The following is a 25,713-nucleotide window of genomic DNA, read 5'->3' as shown; positions in this document are numbered from 1 at the left end:
ACTCTGATAGGAGGAACAGGCCGTCAGTCAAATCATACTCTGATAGGATAGGAGGAACAGGCCGTCAGTCAAATCATACTCTGATAGGATAGGAGGAAAAGGCCGTCAGTCAAATCATACTATGATAGGATAGGAGGAACAGGCCGTCAGTCAAATCATACTATGATAGGATAGGAGGAACAGGCCGTCAGTCAAATCATACTATGATAGGAGGAACAGGCCGTCAGTCAAATCATACTCTGATCGGATAGGAGGAACAGGCCGTCAGTCAAATGGTGTTGACCTGGTAAACCCGTAACACAGTGATCTACGCCCCGATGTGGTTTATGGAGGCAGGGTCTGGATCAGTGGACCTACCATGTTCCCGTTCTCCTGCGCTCTGCGGATTGCGTTCTGTTTGGAGTCGATCCAGTACAGTTGTTTATCCAGGGGGTCGTAGTCTATAGCCCTGACATTCCTCAGACTGTGGATGGGAAGGATGATGTCAGGAGACTGATGCTCATCCATCACCATCCGGTTAATGGCTGACTTCTGACTGAACAAGAGGAACGACGTAGGGGCTGGAGGAGGAGAGGGGGAAGAGACCATTACAACAATTACTTTGGATGAGAAATGAATGGAGAGAGAGAGAGAGACAGAGGAACGATGTAGGGGCTGGAGGAGGAGAGGGGGAAGAGACCATTACAACAATTACTTTGGATGAGAAATTAATGGAGAGAGAGAGAGACAGAGAGAGGAGAGATATGAAGAGGGAAAGAGACCGAGACAGACAGAGAGAGAATCAAGCATGTGATGTCTGAATAATGATCACAGTGGGTGGCTCAGTGGGTTCTCTCTCCCCTGGTCAGCATAGCTGTGGGGGCATCTCTCCCCTGGTCAGCATAGCTGTGGGGGCATCTACAGTATATGACCAGCTGTATGTCAACACCCCTTCAAATTAGTGGATTCGGCTGTTTCAGCCACAGCTTTGCTGACAGGTGTATAAAATTGAGCATACAGCCATACAATCTCAATAGACAAACATTGTCAGTAGAATGACCCCTACTGAAGAGCTCAGTGACTTTCATATAGGATGTCATATTTCCAACAAGTCAGTTTGTCAAATGTCTGCTCTGCTAGAGCTGCCCCTGGTCAACTGTCAACTACTGTTATTGTGAAGTGGAAAACGTCTAGGAGCAACAACGGTTCAGCCGGGAAGTGGTAGACCACACAAGCTCACAGAAACCGCTGAGTGCAGCAAGTAAAAACACTCCGTTCTCGGTTGCAACACTCACCACCGAGTTCCAAACTGCCCCTGTTGCAACGCTCACCACCGAGTTCCAAACTGCCCCTGTTGCAACGCTCACCACCGAGTTCCAAACTGCCCCTGTTGCAACGCTCACCACCGAGTTCCAAACTGCCTCGGTTGCAACGCTCACCACCGAGTTCCAAACTGCCCCTGTTGCAACGCTCACCACCGAGTTCCAAACTGCCCCGGTTGCAACGCTCACCACCGAGTTCCAAACTGCCTCGGTTGCAACGCTCACCACCGAGTTCCAAACTGCCTCTGTTGCAACGCTCACCACCGAGTTCCAAACTGCCCCTGTTGCAACACTCACCACCGAGTTCCAAACTGCCCCTGTTGCAACGCTCACCACCGAGTTCCAAACTGCCCCGGTTGCAACGCTCACCACCGAGTTCCAAACTGCCCCTGTTGCAACGCTCACCACCGAGTTCCAAACTGCCTCGGTTGCAACGCTCACCACCGAGTTCCAAACTGCCTCGGTTGCAACGCTCACCACCGAGTTCCAAACTGCCTCTGTTGCAACGCTCACCACCGAGTTCCAAACTGCCCCTGTTGCAACGCTCACCACCGAGTTCCAAACTGCCCTGGTTGCAACGCTCACCACCGAGTTCCAAACTGCCCCTGTTGCAACGCTCACCACCGAGTTCCAAACTGCCTCGGTTGCAACGCTCACCACCGAGTTCCAAACTGCCCCTGTTGCAACGCTCACCACCGAGTTCCAAACTGCCCCTGTTGCAACGCTCACCACCGAGTTCCAAACTGCCCCTGTTGCAACGCTCACCACCGAGTTCCAAACTGCCCCTGTTGCAACGCTCACCACCGAGTTCCAAACTGCCCCTGTTGCAACGCTCACCACCGAGTTCCAAACTGCCTCGGTTGCAACGCTCACCACCGAGTTCCAAACTGCCCCTGTTGCAACGCTCACCACCGAGTTCCAAACTGCCCCGGTTGCAACGCTCACCACCGAGTTCCAAACTGCCTCGGTTGCAACGCTCACCACCGAGTTCCAAACTGCCTCTGTTGCAACGCTCACCACCGAGTTCCAAACTGCCCCTGTTGCAACACTCACCACCGAGTTCCAAACTGCCCCTGTTGCAACGCTCACCACCGAGTTCCAAACTGCCCCGGTTGCAACGCTCACCACCGAGTTCCAAACTGCCCCTGTTGCAACGCTCACCACCGAGTTCCAAACTGCCTCGGTTGCAACGCTCACCACCGAGTTCCAAACTGCCTCGGTTGCAACGCTCACCACCGAGTTCCAAACTGCCTCTGTTGCAACGCTCACCACCGAGTTCCAAACTGCCCCTGTTGCAACGCTCACCACCGAGTTCCAAACTGCCCTGGTTGCAACGCTCACCACCGAGTTCCAAACTGCCCCTGTTGCAACGCTCACCACCGAGTTCCAAACTGCCTCGGTTGCAACGCTCACCACCGAGTTCCAAACTGCCCCTGTTGCAACGCTCACCACCGAGTTCCAAACTGCCCCTGTTGCAACACTCACCACAGAGTTCCAAACTGCCTCGGTTGCAACGCTCACCACCGAGTTCCAAACTGCCTCGGTTGCAACGCTCACCACCGAGTTCCAAACTGCCTCGGTTGCAACGCTCACCACCGAGTTCCAAACCTCCCCTGTTGCAACGCTCACCACCGAGTTCCAAACTGCCTCGGTTGCAACGCTCACCACCGAGTTCCAAACTGCCCCTGTTGCAACGCTCACCACCGAGTTCCAAACTGCCTCGGTTGCAACACTCACCACCGAGTTCCAAACTGCCTCGGTTGCAACGCTCACCACCGAGTTCCAAACTGCCCCTGTTGCAACACTCACCACAGAGTTCCAAACTGCCCCTGTTGCAACGCTCACCACCGAGTTCCAAACTGCCTCGGTTGCAACGCTCACCACCGAGTTCCAAACTGCCCCTGTTGCAACGCTCACCACCGAGTTCCAAACTGCCCCTGTTGCAACGCTCACCACCGAGTTCCAAACTGCCTCGGTTGCAACGCTCACCACCGAGTTCCAAACTGCCCCTGTTGCAACGCTCACCACCGAGTTCCAAACTGCCCCTGTTGCAACGCTCACCACCGAGTTCCAAACTGCCTCGGTTGCAACGCTCACCACCGAGTTCCAAACTGCCTCGGTTGCAACGCTCACCACCGAGTTCCAAACTGCCCCTGTTGCAACGCTCACCACCGAGTTCCAAACTGCCTCGGTTGCAACGCTCACCACCGAGTTCCAAACTGCCCCTGTTGCAACGCTCACCACCGAGTTCCAAACTGCCCCTGTTGCAACACTAACCACAGAGTTCCAAACTGCCCCTGTTGCAACACTCACCACCGAGTTCCAAACTGCCCCTGTTGCAACACTCACCACCGAGTTCCAAACTGCCCCTGTTGCAACGCTCACCACCGAGTTCCAAACTGCCCCTGTTGCAACGCTCACCACCGAGTTCCAAACTGCCCCTGTTGCAACCCTCACCACCGAGTTCCAAACTGCCCCTGTTGCAACGCTCACCACCGAGTTCCAAACTGCCCCTGTTGCAACACTCACCACCGAGTTCCAAACTGCCCCTGTTGCAACGCTCACCACCGAGTTCCAAACTGCCCCTGTTGCAACGCTCACCACCGAGTTCCAAACTGCCTCGGTTGCAACGCTCACCACCGAGTTCCAAACTGCCCCTGTTGCAACCCTCACCACCGAGTTCCAAACTGCCCCTGTTGCAACGCTCACTACCGAGTTCCAAACTGCCCCTGTTGCAACCCTCACCACCGAGTTCCAAACTGCCCCTGTTGCAACGCTCACTACCGAGTTCCAAACTGCCCCTGTTGCAACGCTCACCACCGAGTTCCAAACTGCCCCTGTTGCAACACTCACCACCGAGTTCCAAACTGCCTCGGTTGCAACGCTCACCACCGAGTTCCAAACTGCCTCGGTTGCAACGCTCACTACCGAGTTCCAAACTGCCCCTGTTGCAACGCTCACCACCGAGTTCCAAACTGCCTCGGTTGCAACGCTCACCACCGAGTTCCAAACTGCCTCGGTTGCAACGCTCACCACCGAGTTCCAAACTGCCCCTGTTGCAACACTCACCACCGAGTTCCAAACTGCCCCTGTTGCAACGCTCACCACCGAGTTCCAAACTGCCCCTGTTACAACGCTCACCACCGAGTTCCAAACTGCCCCTGTTGCAACGCTCACCACCGAGTTCCAAACTGCCCCTGTTGCAACGCTCACCACCGAGTTCCAAACTGCCTCGGTTGCAACGCTCACCACCGAGTTCCAAACTGCCCCTGTTGCAACCCTCACCACCGAGTTCCAAACTGCCCCTGTTGCAACGCTCACTACCGAGTTCCAAACTGCCCCTGTTGCAACCCTCACCACCGAGTTCCAAACTGCCCCTGTTGCAACGCTCACCACCGAGTTCCAAACTGCCCCTGTTACAACGCTCACCACCGAGTTCCAAACTGCCCCTGTTGCAACGCTCACCACCGAGTTCCAAACTGCCCCTGTTGCAACGCTCACCACCGAGTTCCAAACTGCCTCGGTTGCAACGCTCACCACCGAGTTCCAAACTGCCCCTGTTGCAACACTCACCACCGAGTTCCAAACTGCCCCTGTTGCAACGCTCACTACCGAGTTCCAAACTGCCCCTGTTGCAACGCTCACCACCGAGTTCCAAACTGCCCCTGTTGCAACACTCACCACCGAGTTCCAAACTGCCTCGGTTGCAACGCTCACCACCGAGTTCCAAACTGCCTCGGTTGCAACGCTCACCACCGAGTTCCAAACTGCCCCTGTTGCAACGCTCACCACCGAGTTCCAAACTGCCTCGGTTGCAACGCTCACCACCGAGTTCCAAACTGCCTCGGTTGCAACGCTCACCACCGAGTTCCAAACTGCCCCTGTTGCAACACTCACCACCGAGTTCCAAACTGCCCCTGTTGCAACGCTCACCACCGAGTTCCAAACTGCCCCTGTTACAACGCTCACCACCGAGTTCCAAACTGCCCCTGTTGCAACGCTCACCACCGAGTTCCAAACTGCCCCTGTTGCAACGCTCACCACCGAGTTCCAAACTGCCCCTGTTGCAACGCTCACCACCGAGTTCCAAACTGCCCCTGTTGCAACGCTCACCACCGAGTTCCAAACTGCCCCTGTTGCAACGCTCACCACCGAGTTCCAAACTGCCTCGGTTGCAACGCTCACCACCGAGTTCCAAACTGCCTCGGTTGCAACGCTCACCACCGAGTTCCAAACTGCCCCTGTTGCAACACTCACCACCGAGTTCCAAACTGCCTCGGTTGCAACGCTCACCACCGAGTTCCAAACTGCCTCTGGAAGAAACATCAGCACAAAAACTGTTCATCGGGAGCTTCATGAAATGGGTTTCCGTGGCCGAGCAGCCGCACACAAGCCTCAGATCAACATGGACAATGCCAAGCGTCGGCTGAAGTGGTGTAAAGCTCTGGGCAGTGGAAACACTTTGTCTGGAGTGATGAATCACGCTTCACCATCTGACAGTCTGACGGACTAATCTGGGTTAGGAGGATGCCAGGGGAACACTACCTGCCCCAATTCATAGTGCCAACTGTAAAGTTTGGTGGAGGAGGAATAATGGCCTGTCGCTGTTTTTCTTGGCTATGCTGTGGGAGCTACAGCCCAGTTACAGACCTAGTACCGTGTGTGTGTGTGTGCGTCTCTCACCACTGCAGGTCTTGTTGTCATTGTTGAGGGAGAAGTGGGCGGGGCATCCGCAGACGAAGCTGCTGATTGGTACAGCCAGACAGAGGTGTGAGCATTGCCCATTGGTGGAGGCGCAGGCGTTCCATCCCCCCTGGCGTGACGAGTGGAAGACCAAGATGTCCATCACGTAGTCTAGGTGACCCTGGATGACCGTACGGTTCTGGCCCGATGTCTTATTGGCCCGTTCGATGCTGCGCTGAGACCAGTCCGTCCAATAGATGTAGTCCTGGTACTGGGTCAGACCGAAGGGGTGGGGGAGGTCGTCGGCTATAACCTCACGCTCCAGACCTGGGGGAGCAGAGGAGGAAGAGTTAGACCTAGAGGAGACAGGAGGAGGAGAGGAGAGGGAACAGTTAGACCTGGAGGAGACAGGAGGAGAGGAGAGCGAGGAGGGAACAGTTAGACCTGGAGGAGACAGGAGGAGGAGAGGAGAGGGAACAGTTAGACCTGGAGGAGACAGGAGGAGAGGAGAGAGAGGAGGGAACAGTTAGACCTGGGGGAGACAGGAGGAGAGGAGAGAGAGGAGGGAACAGTTAGACCTGGGGGAGACAGGAGGAGGAGGAGAGAGAGGGAACAGTTAGACCTGGGGGAGACAGGAGGAGGATAGGGAACAGTTAGACCTGGAGGAGACAGGAGGAGGAGAGGAGAGAGAGGGAACAGTTAGACTTGGGGGAGACAGGAGGAGGAGAGGAGAGGGAACAGTTAGACCTGGGGGAGACAGGAGGAGGAGAGGAGAGGGAACAGTTAGACCTGGGGGAGACAGGAGGAGGAGAGGAGAGAGAGGGAACAGTTAGACCTGGGGGAGACAGGAGGAGGAGAGGAGAGAGAGGGAACAGTTAGACCTGGAGGAGACAGGAGGAGGAGAGGAGAGGGAACCGTTAGACCTGGAGGAGACAGGAGGAGGAGAGGAGAGGGAACAGTTAGACCTGGGGGAGACAGGAGGAGGAGAGGAGAGAGAGGGAACAGTTAGACCTGGGGGAGACAGGAGGAGGAGAGGAGAGAGAGGGAAGAGTTAGACCTGGAGGAGACAGGAGGAGAGGAGAGAGAGGGAATAGTTTGATCTGGAGGAGACAGGAGGAGGAGAGGAGAGAGAGGGAACAGTTAGACCTGTGTCTGTCTGTCTGTCTGTCTGTGATAACTCACCCAGCATGTTGGAGGACTCTATGAGTGTCGTGTCCAGGTCAGTCCAGTACAGTCGCCTCTCGGCATAGTCGATGGTCAGCCCGTTGGCTCGGCCCACATTGGGCACCAGAGTGATCCGACCCGTCCCGTCCATCGCTGAGCGGTCAATCTTGGGCTTCCCACCCCACTCTGTCCAGTACATAAACCTAGAAAAATACATTACTGTTAGATACATTAGAACAGAGAGCTAAAACCCAGATTAGACTGATTCTCAGACAGAACACCATTATCCAGTCAGAGGGCTAAAACCCAGATTAGACTGAATCTCAGACAGAACACCGTTATCCAGTCAGAGGGCTAAAACCCAGATTAGACTGATTCTCAGACAGAACACCGTTATCCAGTCAGAGGGCTAAAACCCAGATTAGACTGAATCTCAGACAGACCACCGTTATCCAGTCAGAGGGCTAAAACCCAGATTAGACAATCTCAGACAGAACACCGTTATCCAGTCAGAGAGCTAAAACCCAGATTAGACTGATTCTCAGACAGAACACCGTTATCCAGTCAGAGAGCTAAAACCCAGATTAGACTGAATCTCAGACAGAACACCGTTATCCAGTCAGAGGGCTAAAACCCAGATTAGACTGATTCTCAGACAGAAGACCGTTATCCAGTCAGAGAGCTAAAACACAGATTAGACTGATTCTCAGACAGAACACCGTTATCCAGTCAGAGGGCTAAAACCCAGATTAGACTGATTCTCAGACAGAACACCGTTATCCAGTCAGAGAGCTAAAACCCAGATTAGACTGAATCTCAGACAGAACACCGTTATCCAGTCAGAGGGCTAAAACCCAGATTAGACTGAATCTCAGACAGAACACCGTTATCCAGTCAGAGAGCTAAAACCCAGATTAGACAATCTCAGACAGAACACCGTTATCCAGCTCTACTGCCCCGGTTGGAAGCCTCAATCGAGTGGGCATCCTATGCCCACTTGGTCCCCCTTGGCATAGGATTCTTCCCGTGAATCTTTAGCGCGTTACCTAGCAACTATATAGGTCGCATTTTCTTCACTCTAAAACGTGGTCAGATTAAGTAAACATTCATCAAGAAATCTGTTTTTAACGTTTTGCAGAGGTCTTAGTCCTTTCATTATGTACACAGAAACGTGTCCATCACTAGCTAGCTGTTAGCCTGACCCAGTCATTACACTAGCTAGCTGTTAGCCTGACCCAGTCATTACATTAGCTTTCTGTTAGCCTGACCCAGTCATTACATTAGCTAGCTGTTAGCCTGACCCAGTCATTACACTAGCTAGCTGTTAGCCTGACCCAGTCATTACATTAGCTAGCTGTTAGCCTGACCCAGTCATTACATTAGCTAGCTGTTAGCCTGACCCAGTCATTACACTAGCTAGCTGTTAGCCTGACCCAGTCATTACATTAGCTAGCTGTTAGCCTGAACCAGTCATTACACTAGCTAGCTGTTAGCCTGACCCAGTCATTACATTAGCTTTCTGTTAGCCTGACCCAGTCATTACACTAGCTAGCTGTTAGCCTGACCCAGTCATTACATTAGCTAGCTGTTAGCCTGACCCAGTCATTACACTAGCTAGCTGTTAGCCTGACCCAGTCATTACATTAGCTAGCTGTTAGCCTGACCCAGTCATTACATTAGCTAGCTGTTAGCCTGACCCAGTCATTACACTAGCTAGCTGTTAGCCTGACCCAGTCATTACACTAGCTAGCTGTTAGCCTGACCCAGTCATTACATTAGCTAGCTGTTAGCCTGACCCAGTCATTACACTAGCTAGCTGTTAGCCTGACCCAGTCATTACACTAGCTAGCTGTTAGCCTGACCCAGTCATTACATTAGCTAGCTGTTAGCCTGACCCAGTCATTACATTAGCTAGCTGTTAGCCTGAACCAGTCATTACATTAGCTAGCTGTTAGCCTGACCCAGTCATTACATTAGCTAGCTGTTAGCCTGAACCAGTCATTACATTAGCTAGCTGTTAGCCTGAACCAGTCATTACAATAGCTTGCTAGCTAGCTGTTAGCCTGAACCAGTCATTACATTAACTTGCTGTTAGCCTGAACAGTCATTACATTAGCTTGCTAGCTAGCTGTAAGCCTGAACCAGTCTTCATATTCCCATTACATTAGCTTGCTAGCTAGCTGTCAGTCTGAAGCAGGGCAAGTCAGCGCCTACCCCTCAGCAGGGCGAGTCAGCGCCTACCCCTCAGCAGGGCGAGTCAGCGCCTACCCCTCAGCAGGGCGAGTCAGCGCCTACCGCTCAGCAGGGCGAGTCAGCACCTACCCCTCAGCAGGGTGAGTCAGCACCTACCCCTCAGCAGGGTGAGTCAGCACCTACCCCTCAGCAGGGTGAGTCAGCACCTACCCCTCAGCAGGGTGAGTCAGCACCTACCCCTCAGCAGGGTGAGTCAGTACCTACCCCTCAGCAGGGTGAGTCAGCACCTACCCCTCAGCAGGGTGAGTCAGCACCTACCCCTCAGCAGGGTGAGTCAGCACCTACCCCTCAGCAGGGTGAGTCAGCACCTACCCCTCAGCAGGGTGAGTCAGCACCTACCCCTCAGCAGGGTGAGTCAGCACCTACCCCTCAGCAGGGTGAGTCAGTACCTACCCCTCAGCAGGGTGAGTCAGTACCTACCCCTCAGCAGGGTGAGTCAGTACCTACCCCTCAGCAGGGTGAGTCAGTACCTACCCCTCAGCAGGGTGAGTCAGCGCCTACCCCTCAGCAGGGCGAGTCAGCGCCTACCCCTCAGCAGGGCGAGTCAGCGCCTACCCCTCAGCAGGGCGAGTCAGCGCCTACCCCTCAGCAGGGCGAGTCAGCGCCTACCGCTCAGCAGGGCGAGTCAGCGCCTACCGCTCAGCAGGGTGAGTCAGCACCTACCCCTCAGCAGGGTGAGTCAGCACCTACCCCTCAGCAGGGTGAGTCAGTACCTACCCCTCAGCAGGGTGAGTCAGCACCTACCCCTCAGCAGGCTGAGTCAGCACCTACCCCTCAGCAGGGTGAGTCAGCACCTACCCCTCAGCAGGGTGAGTCAGCACCTACCCCTCAGCAGGGTGAGTCAGCACCTACCCCTCAGCAGGGTGAGTCAGTACCTACCCCTCAGCAGGGTGAGTCAGTACCTACCCCTCAGCAGGGTGAGTCAGTACCTACCCCTCAGCAGGGTGAGTCAGCACCTACCCCTCAGCAGGGTGAGTCAGTACCTACCCCTCAGCAGGGTGAGTCAGTACCTACCCCTCAGCAGGGTGAGTCAGTACCTACCCCTCAGCAGGGTGAGTCAGTACCTACCCCTCAGCAGGGTGAGTCAGTACCTACCCCTCAGCAGGGTGAGTCAGTACCTACCCCTCAGCAGGGTGAGTCAGTACCTACCCCTCAGCAGGGTGAGTCAGTACCTACCCCTCAGCAGGGTGAGTCAGTACCTACCCCTCAGCAGGGTCCAGTGCCAGGGCTCGAGGGCTGTCCAGATCCTTCCAGACTAGGACCTGTCTGTGCTGTCCATCCAGCTTGGCCACCTCGATACGATTGGTCCCCGTGTCGGCCCAGTACAGATTCTTCCCCAACCAGTCCACCGCCATGCCTTCTGGGTAGTCCAGGCCAAACTCCACCACGTGTTCTAGAGCGCTGCCGTTCATAAACGCACGACTGATTGTCTGGAGAGGGAGAGGAGAGAGAGGGAGAGCGAGGGAGAGCGAGAGAGAGGGAGAGGAGAGAGGGAGAGGAGAGAGGGAGAGGAGAGAGGGAGAGGAGAGAGGGAGAGGAGAGAGGGAGAGGAGAGAGGGAGAGGAGAGAGGGAGAGGAGAGAGGGAGAGTGGGAGAGGGAGAGGAGAGAGGGAGAGTGGGAGAGTGGGAGAGGGAGAGGAGAGAGGGAGAGGAGAGAGGAGAGAGGAGAGAGAGGGAGAGGAGAGAGGGAGAGGAGAGAGGGAGAGGAGAGAGGGAGAGGAGAGAGGGAGAGGAGAGAGGGAGAGGAGAGAGGGAGAGCAGAGGGAGAGCAGAGAGGGAGAGCGGGAGAGGAGGAGAGAGGGAGAGGAGAGGAGAGAGGGAGAGGAGAGAGGGAGAGGAGAGAGGAGATAGGGAGAGGAGAGAGGAGATAGGGAGAGGAGAGAGGAGATAGGGAGAGGAGAGAGGAGATAGGGAGAGGAGAGAGGAGATAGGGGGAGAGGAGAAGAGAGAGAAAGAGAGAGAGAGGGGTTACTATTGGGCTGAAGGTAATCTGGGCTTTATCAGCCTGCTTCGTCAAACTGATGGCTCCGAGCCAGAGAGAGACACCTCCCTCCTTACCTTCAATGTGATATCTGTCCAGTAGATACGGTTGTCGGTGATGTCAAAGTCCAGTGCAGACGCCTCTTTAACCCCGGTCAGCGGGATGGCCACGTTGTTGTTGTTTGTTTCCAAGGAGATGCGTCTGATGTCTGTGTGTCGGGAGAAGAGGAGGAAGGCTTCTGGTACGATGCAGGTGGACAGGTCAGCTATCAGCTCTAGACCAATGGGACAGGCACACTGGACGCCCACCGGCTTATACAGGCATAGGTGGCTACACCCACCATTAGCCTCCGCACACAGGTTGGTACCTGGGAGAGGAGGTAGTAGGAAGAGAGAGAGGAGAAGAGGGGGAGGCAGTAGGAGGAGAAGAGGGGGAGAGAGTAGGAGAAGAGGGGGAGGAGAGGGGGAGAGAGGAGAAGAGGGGGAGGCAGTAGAAGGAGAGGGGAGGATAAAAAGTTTATTCTCTGTCTGTGTTAATCACCATCTCAGGGGCAGAAGAGATGAGCAGGAGAATCCGACAGTCTGAATGTACCGTCTGAAGCATTAGCTGAGGTGAACTGATGAAATATTCCTGTTTAGTTAAGTCTACCACCGACAGTCTGAAACATTAGCTGAGGTGAACTGATGAAATATTCCTGTTTAGTTAAGTCTACCACCGACAGTCTGAATGTACCGTCTGAAGCATTAGCTGAGGTGAACTGATGAAATGTTCCTGTTTAGTTAAGTCTACCACCGACAGTCTGAAGCATTAGCTGAGGTGAACTGATGAAATATTCCTGTTTAGTTAAGTCTACCACCGACAGTCAATGTACCGTCTGAAACATTAGCTGAGGTGAACTGATGAAATGTTCCTGTTTAGTTAAGTCTACCACCGACAGTCTGAATGTACCGTCTGAAACATTAGCTGAGGTGAACTGATGAAATATTCCTGTTTAGTTAAGTCTACCACCGACAGTCTGAAGCATTAGCTGAGGTGAACTGATGAAATGTTCCTGTTTAGTTAAGTCTACCACCGACAGTCTACCACCGACCAAAACTAACTACCAAAATGCATCCATTAAGTTTGTAGAGTCACAAGCTGGATGGAATCAGTCTGCTATGAATATGGGACCAGAAATCTGACGTTTAACTACTAATAAACACTATGGATGAATCTGTCTTAATACCTATGACGTCTTCACATGTGTGTGGACATAGTGCCTTCATTTCCAAACAATAAAAAGGTATGAAACAGAATGCTGAAGCACAGAGACTGAAACTGTGGCTTCCCTGTCCAAATACACAGAGTGGAGAACAGAGACTGAAACTGGGTCTTCCCTGTCCAGATACACAGAGTGGAGAACAGAGACTAAAACTGTGGCTTTCCTGTCCAAATACACAGAGTGGAGAACAGAGACTAAAACTGTGGCTTTCCTGTCCAAATACACAGAGTGGAGAACAGAGACTAAAACTGTGGCTTCCCTGTCCAAATACACAGAGTGGAGAACAGAGACTGAAACTGTGGCTTCCCTGTCCAAATACACAGAGTGGAGAACAGAGACTAAAACTGTGGCTTCCCTGTCCAAATACACAGAGTGGAGAACAGAGACTGAAACTGTGGCTTCCCTGTCCAAATACACAGAGTGGAGAACAGAGACTGAAACTGTGGCTTCCCTGCCCAAATACACAGAGTGGAGAACAGAGACTGAAACTGTGGCTTCCCTGTCCAAATACACAGAGTGGAGAACAGAGACTGAAACTGTGGCTTCCCTGTCCAAATACACAGAGTGGAGAACAGAGACTGAAACTGTGGCTTCCCTGTCCAAATACACAGAGTGGAGAACAGAGACTGAAACTGTGGCTTCCCTGCCCAAATACACAGAGTGGAGAACAGAGACTGAAACTGTGGCTTCCCTGCCCAAATACACAGAGTGGAGAACAGAGACTGAAACTGTGGCTTCCCTGTCCAAATACTAAGAGTGGAGAACAGAGACTGAAATTGTGGCTTCCCTGTCCAAATACACAGAGTGGAGAACAGAGACTGAAACTGTGGCTTCCCTGTCCAAATACACAGAGTGGAGAACAGAGCCTGAAACTGTGGCTTCCCTGTCCAAATACACAGAGTGGAGAACAGAGACTGAAACTGTGGCTTCCCTGTCCAAATACACAGAGTGGAGAACAGAGACTGAAACTGTGGCTTTCCTGTCCAAATACACAGAGTGGAGAACAGAGACTGAAACTGTGGCTTTCCTGTCCAAATACACAGAGTGGAGAACAGAGACTAAAACTGTGGCTTCCCTGTCCAAATACACAGAGTGGAGAACAGAGACTAAAACTGTGGCTTCCCTGTCCAGATACACAGAGTGGAGAACAGAGACTAAAACTGTGGCTTCCCTGTCCAAATACACAGAGTGGAGAACAGAGACTGAAACTGTGGCTTCCCTGTCCAAATACACAGAGTGGAGAACAGAGACTGAAACTGTGGCTTCCCTGTCCAAATACACAGAGTGGAGTTTAGGTAGCACTGAGCACCGTGATGTCAGGGGGTCAGGCTGTGTTACCTACCGAAGGTCTGGTGTACATATGTAGCTTTGAGCCCCGTGGGGTCAGGGATCAGGTTCAGGCTGTGTAACCTACCGAAGGTCTGGTGTACATATGTAGCTTTGAGCCCTGTGAGGTCAGGGGTCAGGTTCAGGCTGTGTAACCTACCGAAGGTCTGGTGTACATATGTAGCTTTGAGCCCTGTGAGGTCAGGGGTCAGGTTCAGGCTGTGTAACCTACCGAAGGTCTGGTGTACATATGTAGCTTTGAGCCCCGTGGGGTCAGGGGTCAGGTTCAGGCTGTGTAACCTACCGAAGGTCTGGTGTACATATGTAGCTTTGAGCCCCGTGGGGTCAGGGGTCAGGTTCAGGCTGTGTAACCTACCGAAGGTCTGGTGTACATATGTAGCTTTGAGCCCCGTGGGGTCAGGGGTCAGGGTTCAGGCTGTGTAACCTACCGAAGGTCTGGTGTACATATGTAGCTTTGAGCCCCGTGGGGTCAGGGGTCAGGTTCAGGCTGTGTAACCTACCGAAGGTCTGGTGTACATATGTAGCTTTGAGCCCCGTGAGGTCAGGGGTCAGGTTCAGGCTGTGTAACCTACCGAAGGTCTGGTGTACATATGTAGCTTTGAGCCCCGTGGGGTCAGGGGTCAGGTTCAGGCTGTGTAACCTACCGAAGGTCTGGTGTACATATGTAGCTTTGAGCCCTGTGAGGTCAGGGGTCAGGTTCAGGCTGTGTAACCTACCGAAGGTCTGGTGTACATATGTAGCTTTGAGCCCCGTGGGGTCAGGGGTCAGGTTCAGGCTGTGCTACCTACCGAAGGTCTGGTGTACATATGTAGCTTTGAGCCCCGTGGGGTCAGGGGTCAGGTTCAGGCTGTGTAACCTACCGAAGGTCTGGTGTACATATGTAGCTTTGAGCCCCGTGGGGTCAGGGGTCAGGTTCAGGCTGTGTAACCTACCGAAGGTCTGGTGTACATATGTAGCTTTGAGCCCCGTGGGGTCAGGGGTCAGGTTCAGGCTGTGTAACCTACCGAAGGTCTGGTGTACATATGTAGCTTTGAGCCCCGTGAGGTCAGGGGTCAGGTTCAGGCTGTGTAACCTACCGAAGGTCTGGTGTACATATGTAGCTTTGAGCCCCGTGAGGTCAGGGGTCAGGTTCAGGCTGTGCTACCTACCGAAGGTCTGGTGTACATATGTAGCTTTGAGCCCGGTGATGTCAGGGGTCAGGGTTCAGGCTGTGCTACCTACCGAAGGTCTGGTGTACATATGTAGCTTTGAGCCCCATCAGGTCTGGTAGCTGGTCTATGATGAACTCTCTCTCCGTGGTGTGTTTGTGAACCCTCTCAATGCTGCGTCTCTGCCAGTCTGTCCAGTACACATAGTCCCCCAGCAGAGTGAAGCCAAAGATGTGAGGTAGCTTATCTTCTACCAGGATCCTCCTGCCTGAACCGTCCATACACATCACCTGGGGGAGAGGAGACAGAGAATCAGAGGATAAACCAGTGAACAGCTTGAAGACCAAACCAATAAGTTCAGGTAGGAGCTCAGAGACCCGCCCGGGCCTCCCTCCTACTGAAGTGACCCCCCCCCGGGCCTCCCTCCTACTGAAGTGACCCCCCCCCCGGGCCTCCCTCCTACTGAAGTGACCCCCGGGGCCTCCCTTCTACTGAAGAGACTCCCCCCCGGGCTTCCCTCCTACTGAAGAGACTCCCCCGGGCCTCCCTCCTACTGAAGAGACTCCCCCGGGCCTCCCTCCTACAGAAGAGACTCCCCCGGGCCTCCCTCCTACGGAAGAGACTCCCCCGGGCCTCCCTCCTACAGAAGAGACTCCCCCGGGCCTCCCTCCTACAGAAGAGACTCCCCCGGGCCTCCCTCCTACAGAAGAGACTCCCCCGGGCCTCCCTCCTACAGAAGAGACTCCCCCGGGCCTCCCTCCTACAGAAGAGACTCCCCCGGGCCTCCCTCCTACAGAAGAGACTCCCCCGGGCCTCCCTCCTACAGAAGAGACTCCCCCGGGCCTCCCTCCTACAGAAGAGACTCCCCCGGGCCTCCCTCCTACAGAAGAGACCCCCCCCCCCGGGCCTCCCTCCTACAGAAGAGACCCCCCCCCCGGGCCTACCTCCTACAGAAGAGACCCCCCTGGGCTTCCCTCCTACAGAAGAGACCCCCCCCCCCGGGCTTCCCTCCTACAGAAGAGACCCCCCCCCCGGGCTTCCCTCCTACAGAAGAGACCCCCCCCCCCCCGGGCTTCCCTCCTACAGAAGAGACCCCCCCCCCCCCGGGCTTCCCTCCTACAGAAGAGGCCCCCCCGGGCTTCCCTCCTACTGAAGAGACCCCCCCCCGGGCTTCCCTCCTACTGAAGAGACTCCCCCCCGGGCTTCCCTCCAACTGAAGAGACTCCCCCCCGGGCTTCCCTCCAACTGAAGAGGCCCCCCCCCCCCCGGGCCTCCTTCCTACTGAAGAGACTCCCCCCCCCCCCCGGGCCTCCTTCCTACTGAAGAGACTCCCCCCCCCCCCGGGCTTCCCTCCTACTGAAGAGACTCCCCCCCCCCCCGGGCTTCCCTCCTACAGCAGAGACTCCCCCCCGGGCTTCCCTCCTACAGAAGAGACTCCCCCCCGGGCTTCCCTCCTACTGAAGAGACTCCCCCCGTGCTTCCCTCCTACAGAAGAGACTCCCCCCCGGGCTTCCCTCCTACAGAAGAGACTCCCCCCCGGGCTTCCCTCCTACAGAAGAGACCCCCCCCGGGCTTCCCTCCTACAGAAGAGACCCCCCCCCTCGGGGCTCCCTCCTACTGAAGAGACCCCCCCCCCCCCCCCCCTCGGGGATCCCTCCTACTGAAGAGACCCCCCCCCCCCCCCCCCCCCCTCGGGGCTCCCTCCTACTGAAGAGAACCCCCCCCCCCCGGGCCTCCCTCCTACTGAAGAGAACCCCCCCCCCACCCCGGGCCTCCCTCCTACTGAAGAGAGCCCCCACCCCCCTGGCCTCCCTCCTACAGAAGAGACCCCCTCCCCCCGGGGCTCCCTCCTACTGAAGAGACCCCCTCCCCCCGGGGCTCCCTCCAACTGAAGAGACCCCCTCCCCCCGGGGCTCCCTCCAACTGAAGAGACCCCCTCCCCCCGGGCCTCCCTCCTACAGAAGAGACCCCCCCGGGCCTCCCTCCTACAGAAGAGACCCCCCCGGGCCTATCTCCTACAGAAGAGACCCCCCCGGGCCTCCCTCCTACAGAAGAGACTCCCCCCGGGCCTCCCTCCTACAGAAGAGACTCCCCCCGGGCCTCCCTCCTACAGAAGAGACTCCCCCCGGGCCTCCCTCCTACAGAAGAGACTCCCCCCGGGCCTCCCTCCTACAGAAGAGACTCCCCCCGGGCCTCCCTCCTACAGAAGAGACTCCCCCCGGGCCTCCCTCCTACAGAAGAGACTCCCCCCGGGCCTCCCTCCTACAGAAGAGACTCCCCCCGGGCCTCCCTCCTACAGAAGAGACTCCCCCCGGGCCTCCCTCCTACAGAAGAGACTCCCCCCGGGCCTCCCTCCTACAGAAGAGACTCCCCCCGGGCCTCCCTCCTACAGAAGAGACTCCCCCCGGGCCTCCCTCCTACAGAAGAGACTCCCCCCGGGCCTCCCTCCTACAGAAGAGACTCCCCCCGGGCCTCCCTCCTACAGAAGAGACTCCCCCCGGGCCTCCCTCCTACAGAAGAGACTCCCCCCGGGCCTCCCTCCTACAGAAGAGACTCCCCCCGGGCCTCCCTCCTACAGAAGAGACTCCCCCCGGGCCTCCCTCCTACAGAAGAGACTCCCCCCGGGCCTCCCTCCTACAGAAGAGACTCCCCCCGGGCCTCCCTCCTACAGAAGAGACTCCCCCCGGGCCTCCCTCCTACAGAAGAGACTCCCCCCGGGCCTCCCTCCTACAGAAGAGACTCCCCCGGGCCTCCCTCCTACAGAAGAGACTCCCCCGGGCCTCCCTCCTACAGAAGAGACTCCCCCGGGCCTCCCTCCTACAGAAGAGACTCCCCCGGGCCTCCCTCCTACAGAAGAGACTCCCCCGGGCCTCCCTCCTACAGAAGAGACCCCCCCCCGGGCCTCCCTCCTACAGAAGAGACCCCCCCCCGGGCCTCCCTCCTACAGGAGAGACTCCCCCGGGCCTCCCTCCTACAGAAGAGACTCCCCCGGGCCTCCCTCCTACAGAAGAGACTCCCCCGGGCCTCCCTCCTACAGAAGAGACTCCCCCGGGCCTCCCTCCTACAGAAGAGACTCCCCCGGGCCTCCCTCCTACAGAAGAGACTCCCCCGGGCCTCCCTCCTACAGAAGAGACTCCCCCGGGCCTCCCTCCTACAGAAGAGACTCCCCCGGGCCTCCCTCCTACAGAAGAGACTCCCTCGGGCCTCCCTCCTACAGAAGAGACTCCCCCGGGCCTCCCTCCTACAGAAGAGACTCCCCCGGGCCTCCCTCCTACAGAAGAGACTCCCCCGGGCCTCCCTCCTACATAAGAGACTCCCCCGGGCCTCCCTCCTACAGAAGAGACTCCCCCGGGCCTCCCTCCTACAGAAGAGACCCCCCCGGGCCTCCCTCCTACAGAAGAGACCCCCCCGGGCCTCCATCCTACAGAAGAGACCCCCCCGGGCCTCCATCCTACAGAAGAGACCCCCCCGGGCTTCCCTCCTACAGAAGAGACCCCCCCGGGCCTCCCTCCTACAGAAGAGGCCCCCCGGGCCTCCCTCCTACAGAAGAGACCCCCCGGGCCTACCTCCTACAGAAGAGACCCCCCCGGGCCTCCCTCCTACAGAAGAGACCCCCCCGGGCCTCCCTCCTACAGAAGAGACCCCCCCGGGCCTCCCTCCTACAGAAGAGACCCCCCCGGGCCTCCCTCCTACAGAAGAGACCCCCCCGGGCCTCCCTCCTACAGAAGAGACCCCCCCGGGCCTCCCTCCTACAGAAGAGACCCCCCGGGGCCTCCCTCCTACAGAAGAGACCCCCCGGGGCCTCCCTCCTACAGAAGAGACCCCCCCGGGGCCTCCCTCCTACAGAAGAGACCCCCCCGGGCCTCCCTCCTACTGAAGAGACCCCCCCCCTCCCTCCTACTGAAGAGAGACACCCCCCCCCCCGGGCTGCCCTCCTACTTTAGAGAGGCCCCCCCCTGCCTCCTACTGAAGTGACCCCTCAGGGCCTCCCTCCTACTGAAGAGACCCCCCCCCCGGGCCTGCCTCCTACTGAAGTGACCCCCCCCCGGGCCTACCTCATACAGAAGAGAACCCCCGGGCCTCTCTCCAACTGAAGAGAACCCCCGGGCCTCTCTCCTACAGAAGAGACCCCCCCAGGGCCTCCCTCCTACTTTAGAGAGGGCCCATCAGGGCCCATCAGCAGGCATCCTGACAGAGCATTTCTCTGTTTGACAAGGGTCCATCAGCAGGCATCCTGACAGAGCATTTCTCTGTTCGACAAGGGCCCATCAGCAGGCATCCTGACAGAGCATTTCTCTGTTCGACAAGGGCCCATCAGCAGGCATCCTGACAGAGCATTTCTCTGTTCGACAAGGGCCCATCAGCAGGCATCCTGACAGAGCATTTCTCTGTTCGACAAGGGCCCATCAGCAGGCATCCTGACAGAGCATTTCTCTGTTTGACAAGGGTCCATCAGCAGGCATCCTGACAGAGCATTTCTCTGTTTGACAAGGGACCATCAGCAGGCATCCTGACAGAGCATTTCTCTGTTTGACAAGGGACCATCAGCAGGCATCCTGACAGAGCATTTCTCTGTTTGACAAGGGACCATCAGCAGGCATCCTGACAGAGCATTTCTCTGTTTGACAAGGGTCCATCAGCAGGCATCCTGACAGAGCATTTCTCTGATTGACAAGGGCCAAGAGCTTCTCGAGACCCCAAAAGACTCACAGCTGTAATCATTGAGAAATATGATTCTAACATGTATTGACTCAGGGGTGTGAATACTTGTGTGGTATTGGGGTATTGGGGTATTGTTTGTAGATGAGCGAGATTTTTATTTGATTTAATCCATTTTGGATTCAGGCTGGAAAAAATGTACAAGTCAGGTGGAATGAATACGTTTATCAGCAGGATAATGCCACAAGACCAGGATAATGCCACAAGGCCAGGATAATGCCACAAGGCCAGGATAATGCCACAAGGCCAGGATTGTCCCCGGGAACGGTTCCACCAACAGGACCGTGAATTCAGCTTACTGCCCAGTCACCAGATCTCAATGTAACTGAGCATCTGTGGGATGAGATGGAACGAGCTCGTCGGAATAGAGATCCACTTCCTGCCAACTTCACACAACGGTGGGAAGCATTGGAGTTCAACATGGGCCAGCATCCCTATGGAACCCTTTCTCATTGAGGCTGTGGAGGATCAGATGTTAGGAAGGTGTTCCTGATGTGTTGTACACTCAGTGTCCTTTCTCAGTGAGGTGGCCTAATGATTTAGAATGGGAATCATATTGGTCCACACAAGGATAGTAAAACAAACGTGTGTGTCCACAGTGGGGTGTGTTTCACATTCTGGGGCTATTCTAAAAGAGGGGAACCCGCAGCTGGAGGGGAGGCAGCAAATCAGAAACAGATGTGGCTCTGGCCCGCAAAAACCTTGTTCTAGATCAAAACCTCGTTCTGGAGCAGAGCCAGAACCCAGGCTACCACCACCAACCAACCTAGCAGACCCAGAACCCAGGCTGCCGCCACCAACCAACCAACCCAACAGAGCCAGAACCCAGGCTACCACCACCAGCACACCCAGAACCCAGGCTACCACCACCAACCAACCTAGCAGACCCAGAACCCAGGCTACAACCACCAACCAACCTAGCAGACCCAGAACCCAGGCTACCACCACCAACCAACCTAGCAGACCCAGAACCCAGGCTACAACCACCAACCAACCTAGCAGACCCAGAACCCAGGCTACCACCACCAACCAACCTAGCAGACCCAGAACCCAGGCTACAACCACCAACCAACCTAGCAGACCCAGAACCCAGGCTACAACCACCAACCAACCTAGCAGACCCAGAACCCAGGCTACCACCACCAACCAACCTAGCAGACCCAGAACCCAGGCTACCACCACCAACCAACCTAGCAGACCCAGAACCCAGGCTACCACCTGGGGGGGGGGGGTTGGCTTCAGAGCAATGCCCCCCAGATTAAAACCAACAAACACTAGCCGATGTGTTGGAACATATTGCACCATGAAGATATGCTGTGTGAGGATGCCAACTGTAGAAAACAAAGGATGTCTTTGAGACTAGTTGTTTCCATATGGAAGTTAGAGCCCCGTGGAGGGAAATGTAAAGAAGTAGGACTCACATCGACCCCTCCCTGCAATACATCTGTACCCAACACCACCAGTCACGAAGGCTAATTTCCACGGTGGCTCAGCTGTCAACACCCGGAAAAGTGCAGAAATTTTACGATTGGGTTTCTGAGGTACCCCAACTTTAAATGAGGTAACAGGGGGATCCAGCTGGCCATGATGTAGACTAGTCCTCATAGGAGGACCTCACTGCTGCTTGGGCTCTGGACTGAGGTGCTGATCCAGCTAGCCATGATGTAGACTAGACCTCCTAGGAGGACCTCACTGCTGCCTGGGCGCTGGGATGAGGTACTGATCCAGCTGGCCATGATGTAGACTAGACCTCATAGGAGGACCTCACTGCTGCCTGGGCTGAGGTACTGACCCAGCTGGCCATGATGTAGACTAGTCCTCATAGGAGGACCTCACTGCTGCCTGGGCTCTGGACTGAGGTACTGATCCAGCTGGCAATGATGTAGACTAGTCCTCATAGGAGGACCTCACTGCTGCCTGGGCTCTGGGCTGAGGTACTGATCCAGCTGGCCATGATGTAGACTAGTCTTAAATGTTTATAAGAACAATATGTTTTCAAGGAGAAACTCTCATCATGGAGAGTCTGAGTTGCTATGAAGCAACGTTTCTGTGTTACCAACTTGGTAGCAGCTTCTAAGGAGAATCTATGGTGCCACAGCAAACAGGGCTTCAGAACCGGTCCCCCAGAGACAACGTTGAGCCAGAACGCTTCCAATGCCCTTCAGAACCGGTCCCCCAGAGACAACGATGAGCCAGAACGCTTCCAATGCCCGTCAGAACCGGTCCCCCAGAGACAACGATGAGGCAGAACGCTTCCAATGCCCTTCAGAACCGGTCCCCCAGAGACAACGATGAGCCAGAACGCTTCCAATGCCCTTCAGAACCGGTCCCCCAGAGACAACGTTGAGCCAGAACGCTTCCAATGCCCTTCAGAACCGGTCCCCCAGAGACAACGATGAGCCAGAACGCTTCCAATGCCCTTCAGAACCGGTCTCCCAGAGACAACGATGAGCCAGAACGCTTCCAATGCCCTCCAGAACCGGTCCCCCAGAGACAACGATGAGCCAGAACGCTTCCAATGCCCTTCAGAACCGGTCCCCCAGAGACAACGATGAGCCAGAACGCTTCCAATGCCCTTCAGAACCGGTCCCCCAGAGACAACGATGAGCCAGAACGCTTCCAATGCCCTTCAGAACCTGTCCACCAGACACACTACGTTGAGCCAGAACGCTTCCAATGCCCTTCAGAACCTGTCCACCAGAGACTACGTTGAGCAGGAACGCGTCCAATGGCCTCCAGAACCGGTCCCCCAGAGACAACGATGAGCCAGAACGCTTCTAATGTCCTTCAGAACCAGTCCACCAGAGACTACGTTGAGCCAGAACGCTTCCAATGCCCTTAAGAACCGGTCCCCCAGAGACAACGATGAGCCAGAACGCTTCCAATGCCCTTCAGAACCTGTCCACCAGACACACTACGTTGAGCCAGAATGCTTCCAATGCCCTTCAGAACCTGTCCAGCAGACACACTACGTTGAGCCAGAATGCTTCCAATGCCCTTCAGAACCGGTCCCCCAGAGACAACGATGAGGCAGAACGCTTCCAATGCCCTTCAGAACCGGTCCGCCAGAGACAACGATGAGCCAGAACGCTTCTAATGTCCTTCAGAACCAGTCCACCAGAGACTACGTTGAGCCAGAACGCTTCCAATGCCCTTCAGAACCGGTCCCCCAGAGACAACGATGAGCCAGAACGCTTCCAATGCCCTTCAGAACCTGTCCACCAGACACACTACGTTGAGCCAGAATGCTTCCAATGCCATTCAGAACCGGTCCCCCAGAGACTACGTTGAGCCAGAACGCTTCCAATGCCCTTCAGAACCTGTCCACCAGACACACTACGTTGAGCCAAAACACTTCCAATGCCCTCCAGAACCGGTCCACCAGAGACTACGTTGAGCCAGAACGCTTCCAATGCCCTTCAGAACCGGTCCACCAGTGACTACGTTGAGCCAGAACGCTTCCAATGCCCTTCAGAACCTGTCCACCAGACACACTACGTTGAGCCAGAACACTTCCAATGCCCTTCAGAACCGGTCCACCAGACACACTACGTTGAGCCAGAACACTTCCAATGCCCTTCAGAACCGGTCCACCAGACACACTACGTTGAGCCAGAACACTTCCAATGCCCTTCAGAACCGGTCCACCAATCAGGTAATAACTCCCTGGTCATATGACTTCCCTTCTGAAAAGGAGGGAGTGTGTTGAGATAATGGTCCTGTGATGCTGCTAGGGGAAGTGTGTGTGTCAGGCTGTTCATAGTGGTAGAGGGTCCTGTGATGCTGCTAGGGGAAGTGTGTGTGTCAGGCTGCTCGTAGTGGTAGAGGGTCCTGTGATGCTGCTAGGGGAAGTGTGTGTGTCAGGCTGTTCGTAGTGGTAGAGGGTCCTGTGATGCTGCTAGGGGAAGTGTGTGTGTCAGGCTGCTCATAGTGGTAGAGGGTCCTGTGATGCTGCTAGGGGAAGTGTGTGTCAGGCTGCTCGTAGTGGTAGAGGGTCCTGTGATGCTGCTAGGGAAAGTGTGTGTGTCAGGCTGTTCATAGTGGTAGAGGGTCCTGTGATGCTGCTAGTGGAAGTGTGTGTCAGGCTGTTCATAGAGGTAGAGGGTCCTGTGATGCTGCTAGGGGAAGTGTGTGTGTCAGGCTGTTCATAGTGGTAGAGGGTCCTGTGATGCTGCTAGTGGAAGTGTGTGTCAGGCTGTTCATAGAGGTAGAGGGTCCTGTGATGCTGCTAGGGGAAGTGAGTGTGTCAGGCTGTTCATAGTGGTAGAGGGTCCTGTGATGCTGCTAGGGGAAGTGTGTGTGTCAGGCTGTTCATAGTGGTAGAGGGTCCTGTGATGCTGCTAGTGGAAGTGTGTGTCAGGCTGTTCATAGAGGTAGAGGGTCCTGTGATGCTGCTAGGGGAAGTGAGTGTGTCAGGCTGTTCATAGTGGAAGAGGGTCCTGTGATGCTGCTAGGGGAAGTGTGTGTCAGGTGTTCGCCCCCCCCCCCTGCAGACAGACAGCTAGCTACCCACCGCTCCGCACAGCTGACCCCCTCCCCCACAACACACCAGCCGATGGAACATGCCAACACAGCTGACCCCCCCTCCCCCACAACACAGCAGCTGATGGAACATGCCAACACAGCAGCTGATGGAACATACCAACACAGCAGCAATGGAACATGCCAACACAGCTGACCCCCCTCCCCCACAACACATCAGCTGATGGAACATGCCAACACATCAGCTGATGGAACATGCCAACACAGCTGACCCCCCTCCCCCACAACACAGCAGCTGATGGAACATGCCAACACAGCAGCTGATGGAACATGCCAACACAGCAGCTGATGGAACATGCCAACACAGCAGCTGATGGAACATACCAACACAGCAGCTGATGGAACATACCAACACAGCAGCTGATGGAACATACCAACACAGCAGCTGATGGAACATGCCAACACAGCAGCTGATGGAACATGCCAACACAGCAGCTGATGGAACATGCCAACACAGCAGCTGATGGAACATGCCAACACAGCAGCAGATGGAACATGCCAACACAGCTGACCCCCCTCCCCCACAACACAGCAGCTGATGGAACATGCCAACACAGCAGCTGATGGAACATGCCAACACAGCTGACCCCCCTCCCCCACAACACAGCAGCTGATGGAACATGCCAACACAGCTGACCCCCCTCCCCCACAACACAGCAGCTGATGGAACATGCCAACACAGCAGCTGATGGAACATGCCAACACAGCTGACCCCCCTCCCCACAACACAGCAGCTGATGGAACATGCCAACACAGCTGACCCCCCTCCCCACAACACAGCAGCTGATGGAACATGCCAACACAGCAGCTGATGGAACGTGCCAACACAGCAGCTGATGGAACGTGCCAACACAGCAGTTGATGGAACATGCCAACACAGCAGCTGATGGAACATACCAACACAGCAGCTGATGGAACATGCCAACACAGCAGAGGGCTGAACGTGGCGATAGGAAGACATTCCTAAACACTCATCCATCCATCCTATAGAAACTAGACAAAGTGAAATACCTCTATCTTGTCCGTCTTGGCGTCGCCCCAGTAGATCATCCTGTCTGTGTAGTCCAGCGCCAGACCATTGGGCCAGCCCAGGGAGGTGTTGACCATCACTAGCCTCTCCGTCCCGTCCAGGTCGGCACGCTCAATCTTAGGAACCTCGCCCCAGTCTGTCCAGTACATGTATCTGAAACCACCAGAGAGGGAACAGCATGAGCCTACCAGAGAGAGGGGAGAGAGCCCTACCAGAGAGAGAGGGGAGAGAGCCCTACCAGAGAGAGAGGGGAGAGAGCCCTACCAGAGAGAGAGGGGAGAGAG

The 25,713-nt window shown here is 55.6% G+C and overlaps 1 protein-coding gene across 2 annotated transcripts in view; it reads right to left on the bottom strand.

The window, feature by feature from the left end:
* Positions 1 to 25,713, bottom strand: part of lrp6 (low density lipoprotein receptor-related protein 6) — a 92,433-nt gene that overhangs the window by 21,985 nt on the left and 44,735 nt on the right. For both annotated transcript variants that reach the window (XM_090201441.1, XM_090201442.1), the window contains 7 exons: positions 25,411 to 25,582; positions 15,212 to 15,428; positions 11,460 to 11,749; positions 10,605 to 10,831; positions 7,167 to 7,351; positions 5,985 to 6,311; positions 358 to 560 (listed from right to left, as the gene is read on the bottom strand). In XM_090201441.1, the coding sequence (XP_090057567.1) occupies positions 358 to 560; positions 5,985 to 6,311; positions 7,167 to 7,351; positions 10,605 to 10,831; positions 11,460 to 11,749; positions 15,212 to 15,428; positions 25,411 to 25,582 (1,621 nt within the window). The remainder of the gene's footprint in view (positions 1 to 357; positions 561 to 5,984; positions 6,312 to 7,166; positions 7,352 to 10,604; positions 10,832 to 11,459; positions 11,750 to 15,211; positions 15,429 to 25,410; positions 25,583 to 25,713) is intronic.

Source organism: Oncorhynchus mykiss, chromosome 15 (genome assembly GCF_057628025.1).
Source record: "Oncorhynchus mykiss isolate SJ-2025 chromosome 15, ASM5762802v1, whole genome shotgun sequence".
Taxonomy (NCBI): domain Eukaryota; kingdom Metazoa; phylum Chordata; class Actinopteri; order Salmoniformes; family Salmonidae; genus Oncorhynchus; species Oncorhynchus mykiss.
This window is presented reverse-complemented; position numbering and strand designations above follow the sequence as displayed.